The sequence below is a fragment of the Perognathus longimembris genome, chromosome 25 (genome assembly GCF_023159225.1).
Source record: "Perognathus longimembris pacificus isolate PPM17 chromosome 25, ASM2315922v1, whole genome shotgun sequence".
NCBI classification, from domain to species: domain Eukaryota; kingdom Metazoa; phylum Chordata; class Mammalia; order Rodentia; family Heteromyidae; genus Perognathus; species Perognathus longimembris.
The window spans coordinates 16421608-16443166 of NC_063185.1; the positions used below are offsets into that span (position 1 = coordinate 16421608).

At 58.3% G+C, this 21559-nt stretch overlaps 2 protein-coding genes across 3 annotated transcripts; one reads left to right on the plus strand and one right to left on the minus strand.

The window, feature by feature from the left end:
* The first annotated feature begins 955 nt into the window (after window positions 1–955).
* On the plus strand, window positions 956–3173 carry Ltc4s (leukotriene C4 synthase). Its single transcript, XM_048334168.1, has 5 exons — window positions 956–1089; window positions 2322–2421; window positions 2511–2581; window positions 2673–2754; window positions 2957–3173. The coding sequence occupies exons 1-5, from the start codon at window positions 999–1001 to the stop codon at window positions 3096–3098; spliced, it is 486 nt and encodes a 161-aa protein (XP_048190125.1). The 5' UTR covers window positions 956–998; the 3' UTR covers window positions 3099–3173.
* Window positions 3174–4404: 1231 nt separating this feature from the next.
* On the minus strand, window positions 4405–14125 carry Mgat4b (alpha-1,3-mannosyl-glycoprotein 4-beta-N-acetylglucosaminyltransferase B). Of its 2 annotated transcripts, none has more exons than XM_048334078.1 (15): window positions 13809–14125; window positions 9109–9294; window positions 8875–9015; window positions 8293–8426; window positions 7849–7895; window positions 7444–7557; window positions 7247–7322; window positions 7021–7135; window positions 6685–6815; window positions 6427–6534; window positions 6124–6317; window positions 5377–5455; window positions 5203–5290; window positions 4989–5101; window positions 4405–4900 (listed from the first exon to the last, which is right to left on the minus strand). In XM_048334078.1, the coding sequence occupies exons 1-15, from the start codon at window positions 13903–13905 to the stop codon at window positions 4877–4879; spliced, it is 1647 nt and encodes a 548-aa protein (XP_048190035.1). In that variant the 5' UTR covers window positions 13906–14125; the 3' UTR covers window positions 4405–4876. The 2 variants fall into 2 exon arrangements, with proteins under 2 accessions (XP_048190035.1, XP_048190034.1); XM_048334077.1 differs by having other exon boundaries at window positions 7849–7946; window positions 13809–13995.
* Window positions 14126–21559: the final 7434 nt, after the last annotated feature.

Genomic DNA, 21559 nt, shown 5'->3' on the forward strand with positions numbered 1-21559 from the left:
ACCCTGCGGATTGGGGGGATGGGGCATCCTGGTGGCCCCCAGGACCTGGTGAAGTGGCAGTTGTTTTTTCCTGTCCCATAGCGTGTCTGTGCTTGCTGATGGCCTCTACTGCCTCCTGACTGGACGCTGCCACTACTGGCTAACCAAACCCACCTCAAACCAGCTGGAGCCAAAAGGAGAAGAACCAGTTCACAAAAATGGGAAGGCCGAATGGCCCAGGGGAGTGCGCAAAGCAAGGTGGGATCCATAATAGAGCGCTCGAGTGCCCCCAGTAAGTCACCGTCCCTATGCTAAAGCTTCCTTTCCACACTGCTAATGAACTTTGCAGAACTGCAGCTCCCCATCTCCAGTCAGACTTGGCTCACAGCTTGGTCTCATGTGGCCAAACTCTAGGCCTGGGAGGGACCTGCCCAGACCATGGTACCTAAGTGTGGAGAGGATTGCAAAAGGGAAGCAGAAATTGAGTGATGGCTTCAGTCATCCCAAATGGGATGACCCACCCTACCAGCCTAGCATTGGGACAGGTTTCCCCTCTGTGGTCTTTGTGCATGGAGCCCAGAAGACTGAGGCTAGTGAGGCTCATGTTGCCTGGAGGGAGCAAGAAGAGAGCTGGGTTACTGAATGGCCAGATAAGTGGCGTAGGGGGGAGTCAGGGCTGAGAGGATCTTGGATGAGAGGGAGGCCTGCTAAGGGGTACAGGGCCTGGGAGATACCAGGAGGACATGGTAGCTGGACTCATTCAAGGCTGGTATGGGTCTGGCTGCTAGTTTTGGCTCTGTGGGCATAGAACTAGGCATGGAAGGGGCAAAACAACCTGGGGGAAGTAGCCAGACTGTCCCCAGCGTGGTTTCCGCCCTCCTAGTTTGGCCAGGCTCCCTGCCTCTGTGAACACAGTCACGCCTCCCCCCCCCACTCCCCCCTTCACTGAGAAGGGTGGGGAGAGCACTGAGGCTCTTCCTCTCCTTGGCTGGCCTCTGAGCAGCAGACAGGCTAGTAAGATGTCTGCGGCTGGTCCGGCCACTACCAGCACCATGAAGGACGAAGTGGCTCTTCTGGCTGCCATCACCCTCCTGGGAGTCCTGTTGCAAGGTAAGGTGGGCTGGATGGTGAACAGGGCCTGCTGCCCTGGGGAAGTGCTGGCAGACCCTGGCCCAGGTGAAGCCTGGAGAGGACCCTTCGGCCTAGGCTCCTAACACCGAGGTTCAAGCTCTCCCAGGGCCCCTGGAGACTTGGATAACAAAAGGCCCGAATCCCAGCTCAGACACAAACTTTCCTGGGGTGGTGAAGGCAAAGCCCTTAAGGGGTGGAAACCCTAGGCAGTTTTACCAGTTACCTGCCTTGGGGTTGGGGACTGGTGGCCACTTGGCCAGCCTAAGAAGCTTGGAGGAGGGATACAGATTTTCCAGGACCTAAGTGTGGTACACAGACATATGGAGCTATATGACCTGATGGGTGGAGCACACAGGATGGAGCAGCGGATCCTGGTGGGAACTCTTCCCTGGCTCTGCTTTTAAAGTCACACTGGGGGCTGGGGATATAGCCTAGTGGCAAGAGTGCCTGCCTCGGATACACGAGGCCCTAGGTTCGATTCCCCAGCACCACATATGCAGAAAACGGCCAGAAGCGGCGCTGTGGCTCAAGTGGCAGAGTGCTAGCCTTGAGCGGGAAGAAGCCAGGGACAGTGCTCAGGCCCTGAGTCCAAGGCCCAGGACTGGCCAAAAAAAAAAAGTCACACTGGGACCTTGTGGGGCCTTTTGCCCTCTAGACCTCAAAGAGTTGGCTGCGTGGTGCCTTTCTTGGTGGGCTGTAGAGGACCAATTCCTTGGCCAGAAATACCTGTTGCTCAAGGACACCGTTGCTCCCAATGTGTGGGCCAGGAGAAGGCACAGCCTGGGGAGGGAGGGCTTGCAAGGGGCCGAACCGGCTGGAACAGGCTGGCCATCGACCCCAGCTGCTCCAGCAAGCATGGCCCTGAGATTTAGGTAGCCACCGGGTGAATGCCTCCTTGTACTTGGAGGCTACAACCAATTCTGCCCCAGTGGCACTACCTACCTAGGGACTAAAAGACTGTGATGTCCATGCTCAGAGTGGTAGCTAGCTATTTGCCTGTGCTTTGCAAGTCAAATGGCTTGGGAGCAAAGTCCCCTGTGGTGGCTCCCCCCCAACCTGTGTTGCGCTGCTAGGGGCATCACCCTCCCCCATACCCCAGCAAAGCTAATAGTGGAGAAGCGAAGGGGCCAAGATGGGAGGAAGAGCCCTATCCTGGGTCTGCAGAGGATCTACACGTGACTCGCCTTTGACACCCCCCCCCTCCCCGCCAGCCTACTTCTCTCTGCAGGTGATCTCCGCCCGCAGGACCTTCCACGTGTCGCCTCCCCTCACCACCGGCCCACCGGAGTTTGAACGCGTCTACCGAGCCCAGTGAGGCGCGGCGGGAGGGCGCGGAGCAGGGGACGGGGACGGGTCAGGATCCAAGGATCAGCCCTCATCCTACCTCGCCTCCATGGCAGGGTGAACTGCAGCGAGTACTTCCCGCTGTTCCTCGCCATGCTCTGGGTGGCCGGCATCTTCTTCCATGAAGGTCCTCGGGGTCAGGACGGGGGCGCAGGCACTGGGCCTCCTCGCGTCCCCGCACCGTCTTGCTCACCCTGCCCGGCCTGCCCCCTCTCCAGGCGCGGCGGCCCTGTGCGGCCTGGTCTACCTGTTCCAGCGTCTCCGCTACTTCCAGGGCTACGCGCGCTCGCCGCAGCTCAGGTGAGGACAGGGGGCCCGGATTCCCCGTGGGCGGGGCTCCGGGGGCGGGGGTGGGGGTGGGGTTCCCCTGACTGGCAGCGGATTGGACGTGGCTGCCTTTGATTCACGGTAGGTGGGTCTGGGAAGGGCGGGCCTAACTCGAGGGGGCGTTCCTGGAGGCGGGGCCACAGAATGACCCGCCCACTCCGGAGCGCCGCCGCAGGTTGGCCCCGCTGTACGCGAGCGCGCGTGCGCTCTGGCTGCTCGTGGCGATGGCTGCGCTGGGCCTGTTGGTCCATTTCCTCCCCGCCCGGCTGCGTGCTGCGCTCCTCACTCAGCTCCGGGGGCTGCTGCCGATGGCCTGAGACACGGAGGCCGCCTGGGCTGGCCCGGCCGAGAAGAGCGGGAGCACAAAGGAAGGGTACCCACCTCCGCGTCATCGTCCCAAATTAAAGCTCCGTGACTGGCCCTGGCCTCCTTCTCTGGGTCGGAGGGGATTGCGGCCTCGGTGGGTTGGAGAGGCAGACGGGAGGCGGCGTAGGCGGGGCCCGGCCTGTAGTCCCGCAGGATCCCCCAGACCTTCCCAGGAATGACCAACACCCCTCACCTACGTGGTGCGCTCAGCCTTTTCCTCACCAGCCCGCCTCCTCTCAGGACTTCCCATCCGCTGATCCTGGGCTACTCTAGTCCATTCTCTGTCGCATCCCCACCTCCTTTACCACTAGAGCTGGTCAGTCTCTCCTTAGGGGTACGCAGGACCCTTGTTTGGGTCAGCACTCGGTTTCCAACGTCAGCGATGGTATAGGTAGGTCAGCAAAACAGTGCACACCTTTAAATCACTGAGACTCTAGAGGATAGTTGGGTTCAAAATGAGCTTGGGTTTTTCTGTGTATGTGGTGCTGAGGAATTGAACCCAGGGCTACATGCATGCTAAGGCAAGCACTCTACTAAGTCACATTCCCAGCCCAAATATAGATTCCCATCATAAAGGTCCCTTGAGGGGACCAGACAAAATATCTCCAAAATTAACTTGGCCTGGCTAACAAAAGGAAAAAGCTTTCCAAGCAGCACCAAGGCCCTGAAGCAAACAGAGATGGCTTGTTTTAAAGGAGAAGACCGCATTAGGTCCGCATTAGGTGTCTTGAAACCAGGAAGGAGAGATGAGCAGGGCCTTGAGGGTAGAGAACTATGGAGGAGGGGGAACAAGGTTTGGGAATAATACCTTTGGCTTGCGACTCTCCCCAAAGGCAGTGGGAGTAGGCTGATACCAGCCCATGACGGTGAAGTGGCATACTCGTGGGGACCAGGGGGGCAGGGGGGAGGGATACTATAGGTTGAGAACAATTTTGGGCACCTGGATCTGGATTCTAAGTTTCTGACCCTTGAATGACTGAGTGGATAGCTGGTTCCCTCCTGCAAAGTAGGGGTGACAGTGTATTGTGCTCTGTTCTGGGAGTGCTGGCACACACAGAGAAGGTACTATGTCCTTGGCATGGCCTACAGAGGTCAAGGTCATGATCCCCCGGGACCTAGTGGGATTTCCCAGCGCTGAGGCCTCCCCCAATCTACCACCTTCAGTTTAAGGATCTCTTGGGGATAGAGCGAGCACAGAGGCAGCAGCCAGGGAGGTGCCTGGTTAGCTCTTCACACACTGACGTTTAAAGCACAATACTTCATTAACCCTTTATTACAAGTCACGCTCGTATAGAAGTATATGTGGACTTACGTGAAAAAAATCAAATGTATCCAAGAATAAAAAACACAGCACATAAAGTAGTATATGCATTCCAGTGTTCGCGCCAGAGACTGCGGGCGCCCAAGAAAAAGCTCTTCTAAAACGGCCTGGCTCAAGCCAGCCGGCTGGGGTGCGAACAGGTTGGTTTGGGTTTGGGCGGCAACGGACCCGCCCTCAGGCACAGTGTGGGGACCGCCTGCCTCCTGCCGCGGCCCGGCGGGCAGGGGCAGCACCAGCTCCTGGGGCCTCCGGGCCAGCGGCAACCCCAGGCCTGCCCGAGCTCAGCAGGGAGCAGAGCCCTCCGGGCAGGGTGGACACGCCTGGCCCGCTGGGGCCAGCAGCGATGCCATCTTCGGCCACACGGGCTTCAGAAGAGCTGGCCAGAAAGCACCCTGGGAAGCCATCTTCTTAGTCGGCCTTTTTCAGGAAGATCTGGAAAAGTCAGGCTCGGGGTCAGTGGAGGGCCCTGCCCACCCGTGCGTGGCCCTGCCGACCGCTCCCTGCGCCCTGCCCGCCTCACCTCACTCAGAATGACCCACACGGGGGAGTCAGTCTGGATGGAGAGGCGCAGTGCTTCCAGGGGCCCAAAGGCAGGGTCCACTTCGCCTTCTGCTACCCCCTTGTAGAAGGAGCCTGCGAGACAGGAGAGCAGCACCGGAAGGTTTCAAAATGTCCAAACAGATGCCTAGCCTAAATGGCCTGCCTCAGTCAGCCCAGCCTGGCTCTCCACTCACCGATCTGGAGGTAACCGTCCGGGCTCCGAGGGTACCGCAGGGTGGCGGAGCGGCCCTCCTGTAGGGCCTCCTTTTCCGACTGAGGGTTCTAGGGGCAAAAATCAAGAGGTTGGAGCAGATGGCCAGGAGAAGGAAGGCCTCAGAGCACCCCACACCCCACCAAAGGGCACTCACGTCAAAGGGCAGCACTTCCACAGACGTGTTAAAGAGCTTGTCCTCTGGGTGCTCAATGTTGCCGCTGCGGAAGAAGAACCTGCAGACCGCCAGGAAGGCTGGTGAGCCGCTGCCCGAGGGCAGGGGAGCGATGCCCAAGGACCAGCAGGGAAGATACCGGGCCTGGGCCAGGGGTACATAGTGGGGTGCTGCAGGGGCGGGGGGGGGGCTGTTTGTTTGAAACCATCATGGCCAGTAGATGCACCATGCAAGGCAACCAGGGCCTTGAGCTGGACCAATGGCGACCAGCATCACTGAGTCCCACAGAAGTGCCTAGCAATCTTTACAGCATAGTAAGGTGCTAATCAGGAGCCCAGCTTTGTGTGTATGCACACACACACATCCCAATACTGGGGCTTGAACTCGGGGCCTGGGCACTGTCCCTGAGCTTCTTTTGCTCCAGGCTAGCACTCTACCACTTGGAGCCACAGCACCACTTCTGGCTTTTTCTGTATATGTAGTACTGAGGAATTGAACCCAGGACTTCATGCATGCTAAACAAGCACTCTACCACTAAGCCACATTTCCAGACCCTAGTGCCAGGTTTGAGCCCACCTTTTCCAGTCAGGAAACTTAAGGCATGGTGGAGTTAGGAAGCAGTAAAGCTACAGAATGTGCCAGTGGTCAGGGAGGGGACCCTGCGGTCCAGCTCTCTGTGCTGAGTGTACCCTGGTCTTCACCCTGCCTCCTCCCCGACAGAGCACTGACCGCTCAAGGCGCAGTGGCTGGAAGAAGCGGAAGCGGATGAAGTCGCCTGCGGCGGGCGTGAAGGCCCAGAAGAAGTCCTCCCGCAGATAGGCCTTCTCCAGGGTGAAATGCTGGTACGTCTTGAGGCTCGTGCTCACCTCGGCAGGGGGGTTCACGTGCTCCTTCCGCAAGGCTTGCTTCCCAAAGTCCTTGTCCTGGGTAGTGGAGGAACAGCACAGCAGAGGAGCATGAACCCCATTCTTGGGCCCCACCCGAGCTGGGCTCAGCCAAAATGATGTCCTGGGAGCATGTGGTGCACCCCACCTTCAGTTTCTGGATCTTGCCTGCCAGTGAGGAGTGCGTGCCCACATGCTGGAAGAGGGACGGCTTGAAGCGGATCCGAAGGTTGGCCTTCTGCCGGTCACAATGCTTCTGTGAAGCGGGGTGACACCTTAGGGTTCGGGTCAGCCCAGAGCCTCTGCTGCCAGGGGCCGGCAGTGCCTTCTGATCAGACACGTGGAGAAGGGGCAGGCCCCCGGCTGGCATCTGAGTGGGCCTGCCTCCCCTGTGGCCCCTGCTTACCGCATCCTTCTCAGGGTTGCAGACCTTCACCCACAGAATGTGGTCCAGGAGCCAGTCAATGGGCTTGTCCCGATAGAACATGAGGATGAACTCCACAATCAGGCTCAGGTCCAGCGATTTGAACATCTTCCCTTAGGGTGGGAATGGAAAGAGGGTGCTGAGTGGGCAGCACTTACCTCCTCATAGTCCCTCGGGGGCCATGGGGAGGGTCTCCTAGCCAACTTCCAGGGGGCAGACATCCCATGCAGAGGGTTGGGAAGGGGGTGGGCATGGCAGCCAAGGGGTGGGTGTGGGTGGGACTAAGCTGAGCACAGCTGCGGAGGTGGGGGTGCCCACCAATGAAGCCCAGCTGTGAGAACTCCAGGATCATCCAGTCCTCCGAGGGCTGCTGCAGTGCAAAGTTCTTCATGGTGCTCAGGTAGTTGGGCTTGGCTACGATGTCATCCTCCAGCTGCAGGAGGTCGGGAGAGGGAGAGGAGCTCAGTGTGGGTACGTAAGTCAGGTCCAGCCAGGGCAGGCAAGGGCAGGGCAGGGCAGGGGAGGGCAGCGCCTCGGGGCTGACCTGCACGTAGTAGATGCCTTTGGACTGCGCATACATCATGAGGAAGCAATAATCGAGGTTCTGTTTGGTCCTCCACCTGTGGGCCAGGGGCAGGGGCTTCAGGAGCTGTGACCCTCCAAGTGGCTGGGACCTTCCACCACCCTCCATGGGGGGATGCTTCTCAGCATAGGTGGGCAGACCATTGGAGATGCACATACCTGACCCTCTCCTTGGGGTCCCCAAAGGACTCTCGGAGGCGGGAGAAGTCCGGGTAGAAATGGGGGGAAGGGGAGATGACCTCCAGGAGTCCAGAATGGATCTCTGTGGGGAACCTTGGAGGGGAGAAGAGGCAGGGAGGCTTAATCAGATGTGCAGTTCGCCAGGATCTAGAGAGCGGCCCCAAGCCAGCCAGACCCTTTCTGCCCCTTTCTAGAGGCTCACCAAGCAGACACCCCTCCACACACACAGACACACAAAGCAGGTCCACCAATGCCCTGGTCCACTCTCACCCTCTCCCTCCCACTGAGGAAAGGAGCCATCCTGGGAGGTGGCAAGTCCCTGTCTACCCAGCACCCCAACAAGAGCCCTCTTCCCACCAGCTTGTTCTAGATGCCAGTACTCACAAGGCCTTGATGTTCTCTGTTACTGCCGACGTGTACTGTGGGTCAGTCTGAGGGAAGACCAAGCACTTTCTCTTAGCCCAACTGCCACCCCAAAGGGCCTGGAAGTGGGGAGGGGTGCAGGCTTCAGATGTCCCCACATCTGGTGGTGCCCAGAGGCTGGGTACCAGTGGGTCACGAGGATGCGATGCGGTGGGGCCGTGGGGCCTTGGCCGTGGTGGGGTGATGGGGCCGGGTAGCCACGTCTCCACAAGGGGGCGCGAGTGGCTCCTTTCTTTTAAACTCGGCCCGGATACATTTGTGAACGAAACTGGAAACTGAGGACCGCACTTCTGATTGGCGCCCTCCCTCCTCCCCTCCCCCCCCCCCACGCAGACCGGCGTCGGGTGATTCCGTGCTGGGGGGGGGGGGGCCCTTCCCTCGGCCCCCAGGCCCCGGAGCACTTGCCTCGGCGATCAGCACCACGATGACCGAGTCCTCCTTCTCCTGCGGGTTGAGCTCCGAGATGAGCGAGTGCAGCGTGTCCGTCAGGTAGGAGTGCACCTCCCGGCGCACGCTCGGGATGCCCATCACCACGGAGACTGCGGGGTGCGGGGCGGGTGAGGCCGGCGAGGCCGGCGAGGCGCTGCCCGGCCAAACCACGCCCACACCACGCCCCTCCGGCAAAACCACGCCCCTCCACCCATGTCCCGCCCACTCCCCCGCCCCGCTCTACCTCCGGAGCGGCCCTGGACCACGCGCCCCGCCCCCTGAGGCCCCGCCCCCTCTCCGCCCACACCACGCCCCTCCGCCCACGTCCTGCCCACTCCCTGCCCCGCTCTATCTCTGGAGCGGCCCTGGCCCACGCACCCCGCCCCCTGCGGCCCCGCCACGCCCCCTCTGCCCACGTCCCGCCCACTCCCCCGCCCCGCTCTACCTCCGGTGCGGCCCTGGCCCACGCGCCACGCCCCCTGCGGCCCCGCCACGCCCCCTGCGGCCCCGCCACGCCCCCTCTGCCCACGTCCCGCCCACTCCCCCGCCCCGCTCTACCTCCGGTGCGGCCCTGGCCCACGCGCACCGCCGGCTGCAGGCTGCTCTCCTTGGCCAGCAGGTGCGGCAGGTGGTGGAAGACGGTGGGCAGGTGCAGCACGTGCCTGTGGGAGACGTTCCACGGCTTCAGGCGGGGGTCGTCTGTGGGGAGAGGGGGGGCAGGTCGGAGGGGAGGGATGGATCGGGCGTGGGCGCGGCCCGCCCCCCCCCCCAGCGGCCCGCCCCGCCGCTCACCTGTGAGGCGGCCCCAGGTGCGGTTGCCCTCCCCGTCCCGCAGCGCCTGTCTCTCCGACACGGCCCTCTTGATCTCGTCCAGCACCAGGTTGAGCTCCTTGGAGCGCTTAAGGCTCTCCTGCTCCGCCGCGTGCAGACGGTCCCGCAGCGCCAGAAACTCCCGCTGGTAAACGTCCACCACGTCGCCTGCGGGGAGGGGAAGGGGGAGGGCGGCCCGGCGTCACCAGGGGGCGCTCCCTCCCCTCGGCCGTGCCAGCCAGCGCGGCTGAGCGCCCATCTGGGCGACAGCCCCTCTCCATCTGTCCTCCCACGAGCTGTGTGGGGACCCATCGGGGTCTCGGGAACCTCTGTGGGGTTCCAGAGGCTCAAGCTTGGGGAGAGAAAGGCCCTCATCGGGGTAACGGATCCTCTCTTAGTTCTGTCTCCTTCCCCGCGGTGACCTCTGAGGTCACTGTCAAGTCCCAATCCTAGATGCTAAGCAGGGGTTGAGCGGCCTCGAGAGGGCCCTGTGAGCTCTGCCTTCCACAGCCCTCTCCTTCGGAGCTCCACCTAGGGCATGCTTGCTTAGGAGGTCTCTCTGAGTCCTGGTCCACCTTCTCCCTCCTGTCACCCCCCTGCCTTCAAGGACAAGGTCTTAGCAGCCCACACCCCAAGTCTCAGATGCTCTGGACTCTCACTACCACCCTCAGAGTAGGACTGAGCTTGGGCACCTTGTCTATGACTCCCCTTCTAGACACCCATTCTTCACTATCCTCCCAGACTTGACTGCTTGCTCACTGCACACGGGATTGTCTAGGTCTCCCACAGGCTCTGGAGCGTGTGTAGGTGTGTGGGGGTGGGGGTGGGGAACACGACTATGGGAATATGGTGGTTTGGGCCCCAACCCTGTCCTCAGATAAGCAGATGAAGTTGAGAAACTAGCCCGGGAGTTGCTCAACGAGTCAGCAGCCCAGGGAAAAGCTCTGAATGAACAGACTGACACCTGAGTTGTTTGAGACTTACGCTACGTCTCTGTGCCACCTTGAAGGGCCAGTGTGCCATCCTAAGAACCTCCGGCTGCACCCTTGGCTGGCAGCCACCTAGGTGGGGCTGCCTGATAGTGTAGTCCCTGGGGTTGTCAGGCACCTGGCCCCACTGGTCTGGGCAGGGGCTAGTGAACCAGAATCAGAATGATAAACAACATCTTTGTGGCCAAGTGCCAGCAGCTCCTGCCAGCCCGAGCGCTCCAGGCCTGGGTTAGCGTGGCTTTTGGACTCTCTATTTGCCATTACCTACACCTCCCCTTCCTTGTCTCACATCTGAGCTTTGGTGCATGCTGTTTCTTCTGCCTCTAGCCGCTTTTGTCTTGGGGCATCATAAAAGTGTATGCAGCACTGGAAGCCTTGTTTTCAAGCCAGAACTCTCCCAACTCAGACAGCCTTTCCATTGCCTGACCCCTGAAGGGGTTCAGAGACCCCCACAGTGTCCTGGCTTGGCATTGCCCACCCTCAGCCCTGTACACCAAAGGTCAGGATCCAAATAAGTTCCATCATTTGTACAGCAGGGACAGAGAATGCAAAGGGGAAGGCAGGTGGGCTTGGAGGACAGGGCTGGGCACGAGGGGAGCCGGGCGGATGCCCCTGAGACACCCCTTATCCTGGTGGCCTGCCCCCAATCTTAGCCTCACTCAGGCTAAAGGCCCAGGCCACAAGGAACTCCAGGACAGCCCACAGGGGGAGGGAGCCGGAGTCCGGTTACCCATCTGTGAGGCTCCGCGCTGGGCTCCGGGGCCAGGTTACCTGGGAAACCTGACCCCTTGAACACGGAGTAGCCACCTCAGCTTGCTGTGCAGCCCAGAGTGGGCAGCACTAGCAGTGTCCTCGTTACAACAGTAGCAGATAGAGATAGGGTCTGGGGCACCAGACCCTCAGAGACTCCAGGAGGAAGTTCCAAGCTTCCTGGGCAGTTCAGGGACCTCCCTTGGTATGGATGCTGAGTCCCTCCTGTGTGCAGCAACCGCATACCTATGGGCAACCTTGTGCCAGGGGCTCCGTCCAAAGAAGAAGCCCCTGGAGGTGGGAGGGGGGTCCCCACACAACTCTGACTCCTGTTGTCTTCCCTGATTAAGTCTGCCAAGCTCCGTGGTGCCATCAGAGTTCTCCAAGTGGGCAGCACTGCCTCCCCTCAACCACCCTGACCACCCAGACCTGCACTTGCTCTGGGGCCTGCCCTGCCCTCCCTTCCCCAGGGGCCTTCCTCTTCTCCCAAGGCCTGAGGCCCCTGGAGTTCCTCCCCACACCGACCTGGCTGTCATTTCTCTGTCACGCAGAAGCTGGCTCCAGCTTTCTGTTCCTGCCCTGCCTGCTGCTGCCCACCCATCAAGCCTGACCTGCATCTACTCTGGGATTCCACTCCGTTCTTTACCATCTAAGCCAGAAACTCAAGCTCTGTGATGACCTCCCGCAGGCTGTACCTTGCGTTGGAGCACTGCCGGCCTCTATACCGCACCCCTACAACCTTTGCTGGGTGGTGAGAAGGCAACTCTGGGGGTGAGCTGAGCAAGACCTGGGGAGACTTTGGTGTCCAGTGGGGAGCTGGCCGGGCAGAGCCTCCTGGGAGCTGGAGGACTTTGGCTTTTGTTCCCATCCACATCCTGCTAGTGCAGAGAAGCAGGAGGAGCTGGCCCCAGGGAAGGGCCCCAGCTGTGGCCTGTGGCACTGGGACCTCTATGTTGGCTCACCAGGGGCAGTGGAGAAGCCTGGGGGCTTTCACGCTGCTCCCCTGAAAGCAAGATCATCAGGATGCCCTGAGGCCCATACACTGTGAACCCTTGGGGGGGGGTTGTGTGGAGAGTCAAGGAGAGTAACAGATTTCTATACACCAGCCCTACCTGCTGAGGGTTGGCCTCCCCTAAGGACAGGTCCATAGCTGCCTGGCTGAGGGCTGCGGCTGAGCCCTGCAGAGCTGCCTCACAAATCTGCCCACATCTGGGTGTGAAACTGGGCCTCTATTTCTCTTCCTGGATCTGTCAGGCCAGGATCTGAATCCTTTCTGGCTGGAGTCCGGCTTCCAGGATGCTCCTGTTCCTGATGTCCCTTTCCTGTCTGGCTTCCTGGTCACTTCCTCTCTCCGGTGCCTATTCAGGTTCCTTTGCCTTTTCTCTAAGTCATGGTGTCAGGATGGCACAGAGCAGCTCTACGACAGGGTCACTACAGAGTTGTTCTCTGGGAACGGTTCACACAATAGCCCAGAGATTGCTGGACCTGGCCTTGCTAGGCTCCCACAGAATGTGACAGCCCCTGGACAGAGCAGGCCCACAGGCTCCTGGGGGTCTGTGCCCAAGCCCCCGACATCAGCCAGGGCCGACGTGAGGAGGTGTATAGGGACCACCGTGGCCTAAGGATGGGGTGCAAGGGTTGATCACCCCACCCACAAAGAGGGGAACAGTCACAGGTCTTCAACCAGGGCCACTCTCCCACCCCTACAGCCTCTGCCCACACCATGTCCTCTTGACCAGGACGGAGGGGAATCTCTCCTCGGGGTCTCTACCTTTTGTTTCTGGCCCTGAGCCCTAAGGCCCACCCAAGCCTTCACCCAAACAGGACCAGTGCCGAAGGCTGGACTGGGCTGGCAGGATCCTGGTGGGGGGGGGCAGTTGCTCCAGCTCCCCAGCCATTCCTCCTCCCCCAGCTTCATCTAGCTCACCACAGGATAGGGAAGTAGGAGGCCATGGGCTCGGTCGGCCCCATCCTGCAGGAAGACCAGGAGGCCGGAAGGAAGCAGCTTTCTCCCGTGCCTCCTGCGCTCAGGCTGGGTGAACAAGGGCCTCTGCGGGTCTCAGGCCTCCTCAGCCCACCCGGACAACCCCAGTCTGTACCAAGCAACCACGCAGACAGTGCTAGGGCCTGGCCCCCTCAACTCCCAAGTGTGTTGACAAGTTCAAAGGCACGGGGAGGCCCCGGCTTCGGATGTGGTGGCACTGAGGCCCACACTGTAAGTGACCGGCCGAGGGTCCAGCCGGGCTTGCTGCTCCCGAGGCCCTCCACCCCCTCAGCACAGGCCAGAAGCTCAGCCAGAAGGCTTCCCCGGTCAGGGAGGAGTCTGGGGACTTGGGTGCCATGGAGCAGGGCTGCTGGGCCCCAGGGAGCAGTGTACACAGCTGCAGCGCTGCCCTGGGCTGGGGCAGGATGGAGGGCGCCAGATGGCATGGGTGTATGTGGGCTAGTGGGTGGGGGGGTGGGGGGGAGAGTGCCTGGATGTCTTGGCTGTCCACCCCCCACCCCCACCCTGGGTTTGGGGCTGGGGTGGGGATACCGTTCCCGCCCCTGTCCAGGTGCCGGGCGCTCCCCCCGGACCCCTCCTCCCCGCCGGGCCTGTGACCTTGTGTCCCTGCCCCTCAGTGGGAACCCCCCCCCCCCGCGGTCCAGCCACTCGCCCGCGGGGATAGGTGCCCGCGGAGGCCGTTCCGGGGCGCCCCCGGGGCCAGGGGCCGGGCTGGGCCACTGGCGAGAATTTCGTGATTCCAGCAGCAAACAAGTGGGGGCGAGGATGGGAGGGGCGTCCTCCCTCCCGCCCGCCCGCCCGCCCGGGGGAAGGGGCCGCGCTTCCGGCCGCCGCCCGGCCCGACCCCGGCCCGGGTCCCCCGGCCGCCCAGGTGCGCGCAGGTGCGGGGCGGCGGGGCCCGGGCGCGGCGGGGCCGGGGGCGCGCGGGGCTCGCTCACCTTTCTGGCCGCTGAGCGCCGCGTACCACGAGAGCGAGAGGAAGGCGCACAGGCAGAAGAGCAGCAGCGTCAGGAAGGTGCCATTGCGGAGCCTCATCTCCCCCGGTGCGCGGCGGGCGCCGGCGGGGCCGAGGCCGCATGGCCCGGGGCGCCGGGGCCGGGGCGCGCGGGGGCCGGGCAGGCGGCGGGGGGCCCCGGCCCCGGAGCGGGGAGAGGACCTGGGGGGAGGCCCCCGGGGCCCGGGCGGGAGAGGCGAGCGCGCGGGGCCGGGGGCCGGGGGCTCGGGGGGTCGCGCCTGCCGGTGCCTGCGGGGCGCGGGGCGCGGGGCGCGGGGCGCGGGGCGCGGGCGGCGGCCGGGGCTGGCGGCGGCGGGGCCCGGGCTGGACCGGGGCTGGGCTGGGCTGGGCGGCGGGAGCCGCGGCCCGGCCTGGATCCGGGGCCGCCGCGGAGTCGACAGCGAAGGGCGGGGCGGCCCGCATTTAAAGGGGCCGCGTCACCCGCCGCCGCGAGCGGGGCGGGGTGGGGGGGAGCGGTGCCCGAGGGGGCCCCCCCGCGACCTCCCGGGCGTGTCCCCGCCTTCTGACTGCGCGGGGGGTGCGACCGCGGGTAAGTCGAGGCTGGGGCTGTATGCAAAGGTTGGAGGAGCCGAGCGATGGTGGAGGTTCCCCCCACCCCCCATCCCTGTCCAGTAGCATCCCGGGATCAACTTCCCACACACAGACCCAGAGCCTCAAGTCTATTTTCTTGCCGGGGGGGGGGGGGGGGGCGGGGCGCCCAGGTCTGAGGGTTGCGGGAGCGGGAGGGCTGGAGCTGGTGTTGTTTGCAGCCCTCCCTCCCCCCCCTCCCCGTCCGCGGACGCCCCCGGGCGCCCCTCTCCCCCAGACCTGGCCAGCCGGGGACTCGGGGAGGCGCTCCTGCTCCGTCAAGGGGGGACCAGGCCCCACCACCCCTGATGGCTGAATTCATTGCTTGACCTCCCCCTAAGCGTCTCCCCTGCCTGAACCGCGGAGCACCCCAATAATCAAAGAACCGGTCCAGCTCGGGCTGCGGGCAGTCCAGACCCACCTCCTCGCTGGCTCGCCCTCAACTGTCATTTCCTAATCTGGTTGCCTGGGGTGGGGGTGGGGGTGGGGGCGGGAGGGGGGGGAAGAGCTCTGGGACCATAATGGGGGAGATCTAAGAGTGAGGGAGGTTCAATCTGGGAGTGAAAAGTGGCTCTTCCTCCCCTCCCAGGCCCGGCCCTCCGGGAGCCAGGACTCGGGAGCAGTCTGAACTGATGACTGTTGAGAGACCAATGCAGGAGAGGAGGGACCCAGGTCCCCATGTTGCAACCCTGGCTCCAGTCCGCACTTCTCAAGTAACTGCTCTCCACTTGCTAATTAATTTTATGATCTAGAGGCTTTGTTGGAGCCTCCTCCAGGAAACTGTGTTCCTGTGTTTTCACAGGCATCTTCTATTTGTGGTAAGAGATAACGGTTTCATTGCGGTTGTTATATAAAGTCTTATTTTCTTAAATGTGTGTTGAGACTAGGGGTGTAGCTCTGGGGTAACAGTGATTGGGGGCCTTTGATTCCTGGCGCACACATACACACACAGTATAAAAGAAATTTTATTTTTAAAAAAAGTATATTTGTATTTCAGTGTAATAGTAAGTTGAGCCAGGAACCAGTGGCTCATGCCTGTCATCCTAGCTCCTTAGGAGGCTGAGATCTAAGGATCATAGTTCAAAGCCAGCCCAGGCAGGAAAGTCCGTGAGTCTGTTATCTCCAATTAACCACCAGAAAACCGAAACCAGAAGAGGAGCTGTGGCTCAAAATGATAGAGCTATAGCCTTACGCAAAAAAGCTCAAGGATAGTACCCAGGCCCTGAGTTCAAGCCCCACGACCAACCAAAGGGAAAAAAAAAATGAGTTGATTTAAGGAAGACTTATCACCATCTTTAAATTAATGAAAATAAAGGACATAGGTTATCAGTGATTAAGTTTGGTTCCCCTTCCACAGTACCTTTGGGGAAGAGAGAGCAGGTATGAGGACAGCCCAAGAGTGGGCCAGGCTTCTGCCCTGATGTCCATCCAGGGGGTACCCTGCCTCTGTCAGGGATGTCCCAGTGCTGGGCTGCCTTTAGCTGGACCCTCCCCATAGCCTGTCTACACCAGCCTTCTCCCTTTGAAGCAGGGCGGGCAGCAGCCACCTGGCTGCCTGCCCATTTTCTGCTGCTCTCTGTGCCCTTGCAGTAATTAATTAATCTGGGTCTGCCTGCCACCCAACGCCCTGTGGACATTCCCTAGCTCTGCTTGTCACTGTGGGCCCCTGGCACTCCTTCACCTAAGGGTTTAGCTCCTGGTGCCTGAGGACCAGTTCCGGGAATATGGAGCCAAATTGGCCCAGAAAAGCCCTGCTTTCTCTCCAAACCCCAGGCTATGGGATTTTCTTTCTTTGGTTTTTTTTTTTTTTTTTTTTTTTTTGGCCAGGCCTGAGCATTGTCCCTGGCTTCTTTTTGATCAAGGCTAGCACTCTGCCACTTGAGCCACAGCGCCACTTCTGGCCATTTTCTATATATGTAGTGCAGGGCTTCATGTATAGGAGGCAAGCACTCTTGCCACTAGGCCATATCCCCAGCCCTGGCTTTTCTTTCTTTCTTACATTCCTCACAGTGAAAATGCCCTTTTGTGCTGAGATGGTACCAAGTAGCCTTCAACCAACTTTATCTTCCTGAGATTTTCTAAGACAGCCTCCAGAGGGGTTTCTGTGTGTGTGTGTGTGTGTGCGCATGTGTGTGTGTGCGCGCGCGTGTGCGTGCACGTGCACCTACACGCCAGTAGTGGAACATGAACCCAGAGCCTCACACTCTTGGCTTTCTATTTTGCCCTAAGGAGAAGACTGGTATTTGTGAGTCATGCTGTAATCCTAGCCACTCGGAGGCTGAGGTTTGGAGGATCACAGTTCAAAGCTAGCTGGAGCAGAAAAGTCCTCTAGACTCCATCTCCACTAGCAAAAAAAGTGGGCTGGAGGGATGGCTCAAATGACAGCGTGCCAACTCAGTAAGCTCAAGATACTGTGTTCAAATGAGCTCGATCCAGCAAAACACAAATGGGTTGGTTGGGTTTGTTTTTTTGAATGCCTGTACTGGAGCTTGAACTCAGGATTTAGGTGCTGTACTTTTAGCTTTTTTGCTCAAACCTGATATTCTGTCACTTGAGACGTTCATGTATGGCTTTTTGCGGGTCAGTGTCCTGGCTGACATTGAATTGAAATCCTCAGATCTCAGCTTTCCGAGTAGCTATGAGTTCAGGCATGAGCCCACCAGTGCTTGGGCAAGGATTGTTTTAAACAGGGATTTTCACCTCCTGCAATGGCTGAAGGGTGTAGACAGTCCAGCCCTGCTCTAAATCCTCATCTCCTCACGCCTTTGTGTTAGGTGTCCCCTATTTGTTATCAGTGTTCAGAGTATCCTAACACACAGGGGAGTACACACAGCTGCGCTGTTTGATCTGGTCAGCGCCTTGGCAGAGCTCAGCAACTTTGCCCAACAGTAGGAAGGCAAGGTCCCCTCAGTTGTTTTTGTTTGTTGGTTGGTTTTGTGTTTGTTTTTTTTTTTTTGCTGGTCTTAGAGCTTGAACTCAAGGCTGCCCCTGAGCTTTTTTGCTCAAGGCTAGTTAGTGTTCTATTGCTTGAGACAGCTCCATTTCCAGTTTTTTCGTGGCTAAATGGAGGTGAGTCGCTTAGATTTTCATGCCTGGGCTGTCTTTGAACCGTGATCCTCAGATCTCAGCCTCCTGAGTAGCTTGGATTACGGGTGTGAGACACCTGTGCCTGGCTATCAGTATTTTTAATAAGGGAACATTACCATGCCTGGAGGAGCAGAAGATAGAAGACTCAGGGGAGGGGCCTCAGAGTATAGACAGCCAGCAGGTCTGTTAAACACCCTACTGGGCACCTGTGGCTCATGTCTGAAATCCTAGCTACTCAGGAAGCTGAGATCTGATGGCTGCACTGGAAGTTCTGCCTGGTAGAAAAGTCCTTGAGACTTTTATCACGTTAACCACCAAAAATCTGGAAGTGAAGCTGTGGCTCAAATGGTAAAGCATTAGCCTTGAGCAAAGAAAAACTCAGGGACAGCGTTCAAGCCCCAGGACCCACCCGCCACCCCCCAAAATTTTTGAAAAAACAAGTGTCCACAGAGCTCAGTGGCTGTGGAATTTGGACTTTACCCTACTTTGAAAACAAAGACAGTAAAAGGACCAGAGGGCAACCAGGGGTGGTTGTAGAAAAAGGAATCCAGAATAAAATTATTTGGTGTCATAAAAATGGAAGCCAGGGGACTGGGAATGTGGCTTAGTGGTAGAGTGCTTGCCTAGCATGCATGAAGCCCTAGGTTTGATTCCTCAGCACCACCTAGAGCCAGAAGTGGCGCTGTGGCTCGAGGTAGATTGCTAGCCTTGAGCAAAAAGCTCAGGGACAGTGCCCAGGCCTTTCAAGCCCCAGGACTGACAAAAACAAAACCTATAAAGATAGAAGTCAAGTGCCACTGGCTCACACCTTGTAGTCCTAGCTACTCAGGTGACTGCAATCTGAACAGTGCTTCAAAGCTAGCCTAGGCAGGTAGGTCCATGAGTCTCTAATTCCCAATGCCATCTTATCATCATCTTAAAGGAAACAGCCAAAAGCAAGACCACCTTGTAGGCAACTTACTCGTCCGGGTTCCACTCCAGTAGTAAAGTGGTAACTTCTTAGAAAATTCAAGGACAGAGGCTGAGCCAGTGGTCAGTTAGGCCGTATCTGTGACTTTGGGACTGTTAACTAAGCGTACCTGCTCTCAATTCTCCTTATTTGACCTAAAGGCAGTATCTGTCCTTCCCCCCACCCGAGACAGCTGAAGAAGTACTGAAGCACTGTCTTCCCAAGGCTGCCATGTCATAATGTCCTCTCTTTGTCCTTCCCCACGTGGCACTGGGCATATGGAGCGAGTGGCTAGCCTTATGGGATTCCAGGACTTTGGGTCTAAAGTCCTGGTTTTATACATGGCTCGTGGCTTTTCTCTCCCAGTTTCTTGTCCAGAACTAATAATCACATGGTCATCCCTCAAGGGAGTAGCTGAGTTAATACTTATAAAATATTCAGAATGCTTCCTGGCATAACAGAAATGCTGTATGAGTGTTATTACTGTTGTTATTATTATCAGGAAGTACAAGCAACAGGAGCTGCTAGTGGTGTGAGAGGACTCGGCCACAGCCAACTCCCAGAATTATTGTGTTGGCACTCCCATCCTGGAGCGGGGTCGGATGACCTAGCATTATGTTGTGGATATTTGGAGATGATATCAAGGACTGGCGAGAGAATTCACCGAGACAGAAACACGAGAAACAAAGGTTTATTAGAGCACTTGCGGGCGGCGAGCCAGGTAAAGGGGCACAGCTGACGGCCGGGAGTGACGGCTTTGACTGTGATTAGGTAAGTTATGATTGGCTAGTCCCTGTTCTGTGGAGCCTGTTGATTGGCTCTCTCTCTCTCTCATGCGTGGGAACCGCTTGAGCTCTCAGTTTTCATATCCTTTTTCCATCTGGCCTATTTCCCAGCCTTGACCCCCTTCCTGGTCCTACCTGAACCGTGGCTATTTCTTTGACTGCCAGGTGGCCTTAAACGGGGCCTCCTCCGAACATCAGGCCTGCAGATGTCCCGCAACCCAGAGGCTGGCGTCCAGATTCCATGGGCTGTTTCTGCTTGAGTTCTCATTCTCGAAGAATTCCAACAGGGGACCCAAAGGATGTTTCGTTGGTCAGCCAGGGCATCCTGCATCCTGACTGACCAAAGGAGCTACAGTAATCCGTGTGGCCACACAGAGTCATATGCCTACGGCACCGTCCCCTCAGTGGTAAGTTGTAGCCTAGTCCAAGTAGAGGAGCATTTTACTGTGAGCATTTATCCAAGGATGAGCCTATACCACCCTATCCCGCAGCACCAGGGTTAGGTGGTCTGGGGCACACGTTCTGTGTGTCAAAGACAAAATTATGTTGGGCTCTGGTAGCTCATCCTTGTAATCCTAGCTACTCAAGGAGGCTGAGACCCAAGAGGATTGAAATCCAAAGGTAATCCTTAGCAGAAAAGTGAAACTGGATCTATCTCCTAATAACCAACAAAAAGTCAGGCTAGAGGCATAGCTCAAGTGGTAGAGTCTTAGCCATAAACAAGCAAGAAGACTGTGAGACCCTGAGTTCAAACCCCATTACCACCAGAGAGAGAGAGAGACATACAAAGTTATAACATCTGTAGCTTGAAGATCTTGATGGGTTTTATTTATTTGTAATTTGCAGAATCAGACATCGTTTCATCCAATAAAACCAAAAAATATACAAGAAGCAAAAGGGATTGTTTTGATAGATAAGAGGGGAGGGCTAAAGAAAGCAGAAAACAATGAACCAACTGTTATTTTCCTTAGTTGGTGAGATGGAGACCTAGAAAAACAACTGTTTTAACACAAGTTCACTTTAGGTCACTTTTTCTTGTAAGGATAAAAGCTGAGGGAACTTCCATTCAAACTGCCCAGTGCGGGGAATTTGGCTGATAATCTCAACTGATTTCTGGAGGGGCCAGATAACAATTTAACTTGAGTGGGCTGGGAACATGGCCTAGTGGCAAGAGTGCTTGCCTCGTATACATGAACCCCTGGGTTCGATTCCCCAGCACCACGTATATAGAAAAAGGCCAGAAGTGGCGCTGTGGCTCAAGTGGCAAAGTGCTAGCCTTGAGCAAAAAGAAGCCAGGAACAGTGCTTAGGCCCTGAGCCCAAGCCCCAGGACTGGCAAAAAAAAAACCAAACAAACAATTTAACTTGAGTTTAGTGATGGTATTACCTTCGTGGGTGACTCCATTTTGACTTTGACTCTGGTGTATTGGGCCTATTGGAAGGGCCTAGGCCAAAAACAATGGCTTTCTCTCATTTTTCCCTCCCTTCCTTCTTTCCTTCAGCCCCTATATTCTGTATTTAACTCCACTAACACTTGCCAACACCCACACAAACTCAACTTGAGTCCTCCTATGTCCTGGGCTCTAGAACACAGGCAAGGCAAAAGCGGGGCCCAAAACTGGGGTGAGCCACAGAGCAACGCAGGGGTGTGGAGGAGCTGAATCCCCTCCGGAGGCAGAAGAGAGAAGAGCTGGTCCCCTGAGTGCAGAATCACTCCAGGACAAAGGCCATGGGCGTAAGGTTCGCCGTGAACTCTTTTCTGCCTGAGCCATGGGGTGGTCTCCTTTCGGCTAACCTTACAACGGGTACAGAGCTCTAGCCCATAGCAGGAAAGGACTGGCTTCGAGACATCAGCTACCTTTCTGGAAGGTTCTCCATAGGGAGGCTGAAGAAGGAGAGGGACTGCGTGACTGATTACCCTCCACCACCCCTCCCCTCCTACAGTACCTTGAGGAGTTGAGATGTTTTTACACCTCTCCAGCATCCTTTAAAGAGGTCCAAAGACCCTTCCTCCACTGCCTCTCTTCAGCTGTTCCATCCAGGCGTAGGCCTCCCTGGGTCTCCGACTCAGAGGGGGGCCGCTTCCAGGGGCTTGTGCGGTGTCCACAGAGCCCCGCCTCCCAGTCATGGCTCCGGCTTTCCATAGTTTTCTCAAGGTAGGCCAGCCGCCCTAGGCTTGGGGACCTGTGTGCGCATGCGCGCATGTGTTAGGGGGGCAGGTCTGTGCTAAGGGGTGACACGGGACGGGAAGAGGCCGACACAGGGGTAGAGCCATCTGGTCCTGACA

Bases quoted from the DNA above. Each gene is read 5' to 3' on its own strand.
- Ltc4s (XM_048334168.1), top strand. From the start codon at position 999: ATGTCTGCGGCTGGTCCGGCCACTACCAGCACCATGAAGGACGAAGTG. The intron at 1,090-2,321 runs GTAAGGTGGGCT...CCTCCCCGCCAG, and splicing joins CCTGGGAGTCCTGTTGCAAG to CCTACTTCTCTCTGCAGGTG. The intron at 2,755-2,956 runs GTGAGGACAGGG...GCGCCGCCGCAG, and splicing joins GCGCGCTCGCCGCAGCTCAG to GTTGGCCCCGCTGTACGCGA.
- Mgat4b (XM_048334077.1), bottom strand. From the start codon at position 13,905: ATGAGGCTCCGCAATGGCACCTTCCTGACGCTGCTGCTCTTCTGCCTG. The intron at 9,016-9,108 runs GTGAGCGGCGGG...CTCTCCCCACAG, and splicing joins CACCTGGGGCCGCCTCACAG to ACGACCCCCGCCTGAAGCCG. The intron at 4,901-4,988 runs GTGAGGCGGGCA...TGACTTTTCCAG, and splicing joins TGTGGGTCATTCTGAGTGAG to ATCTTCCTGAAAAAGGCCGA.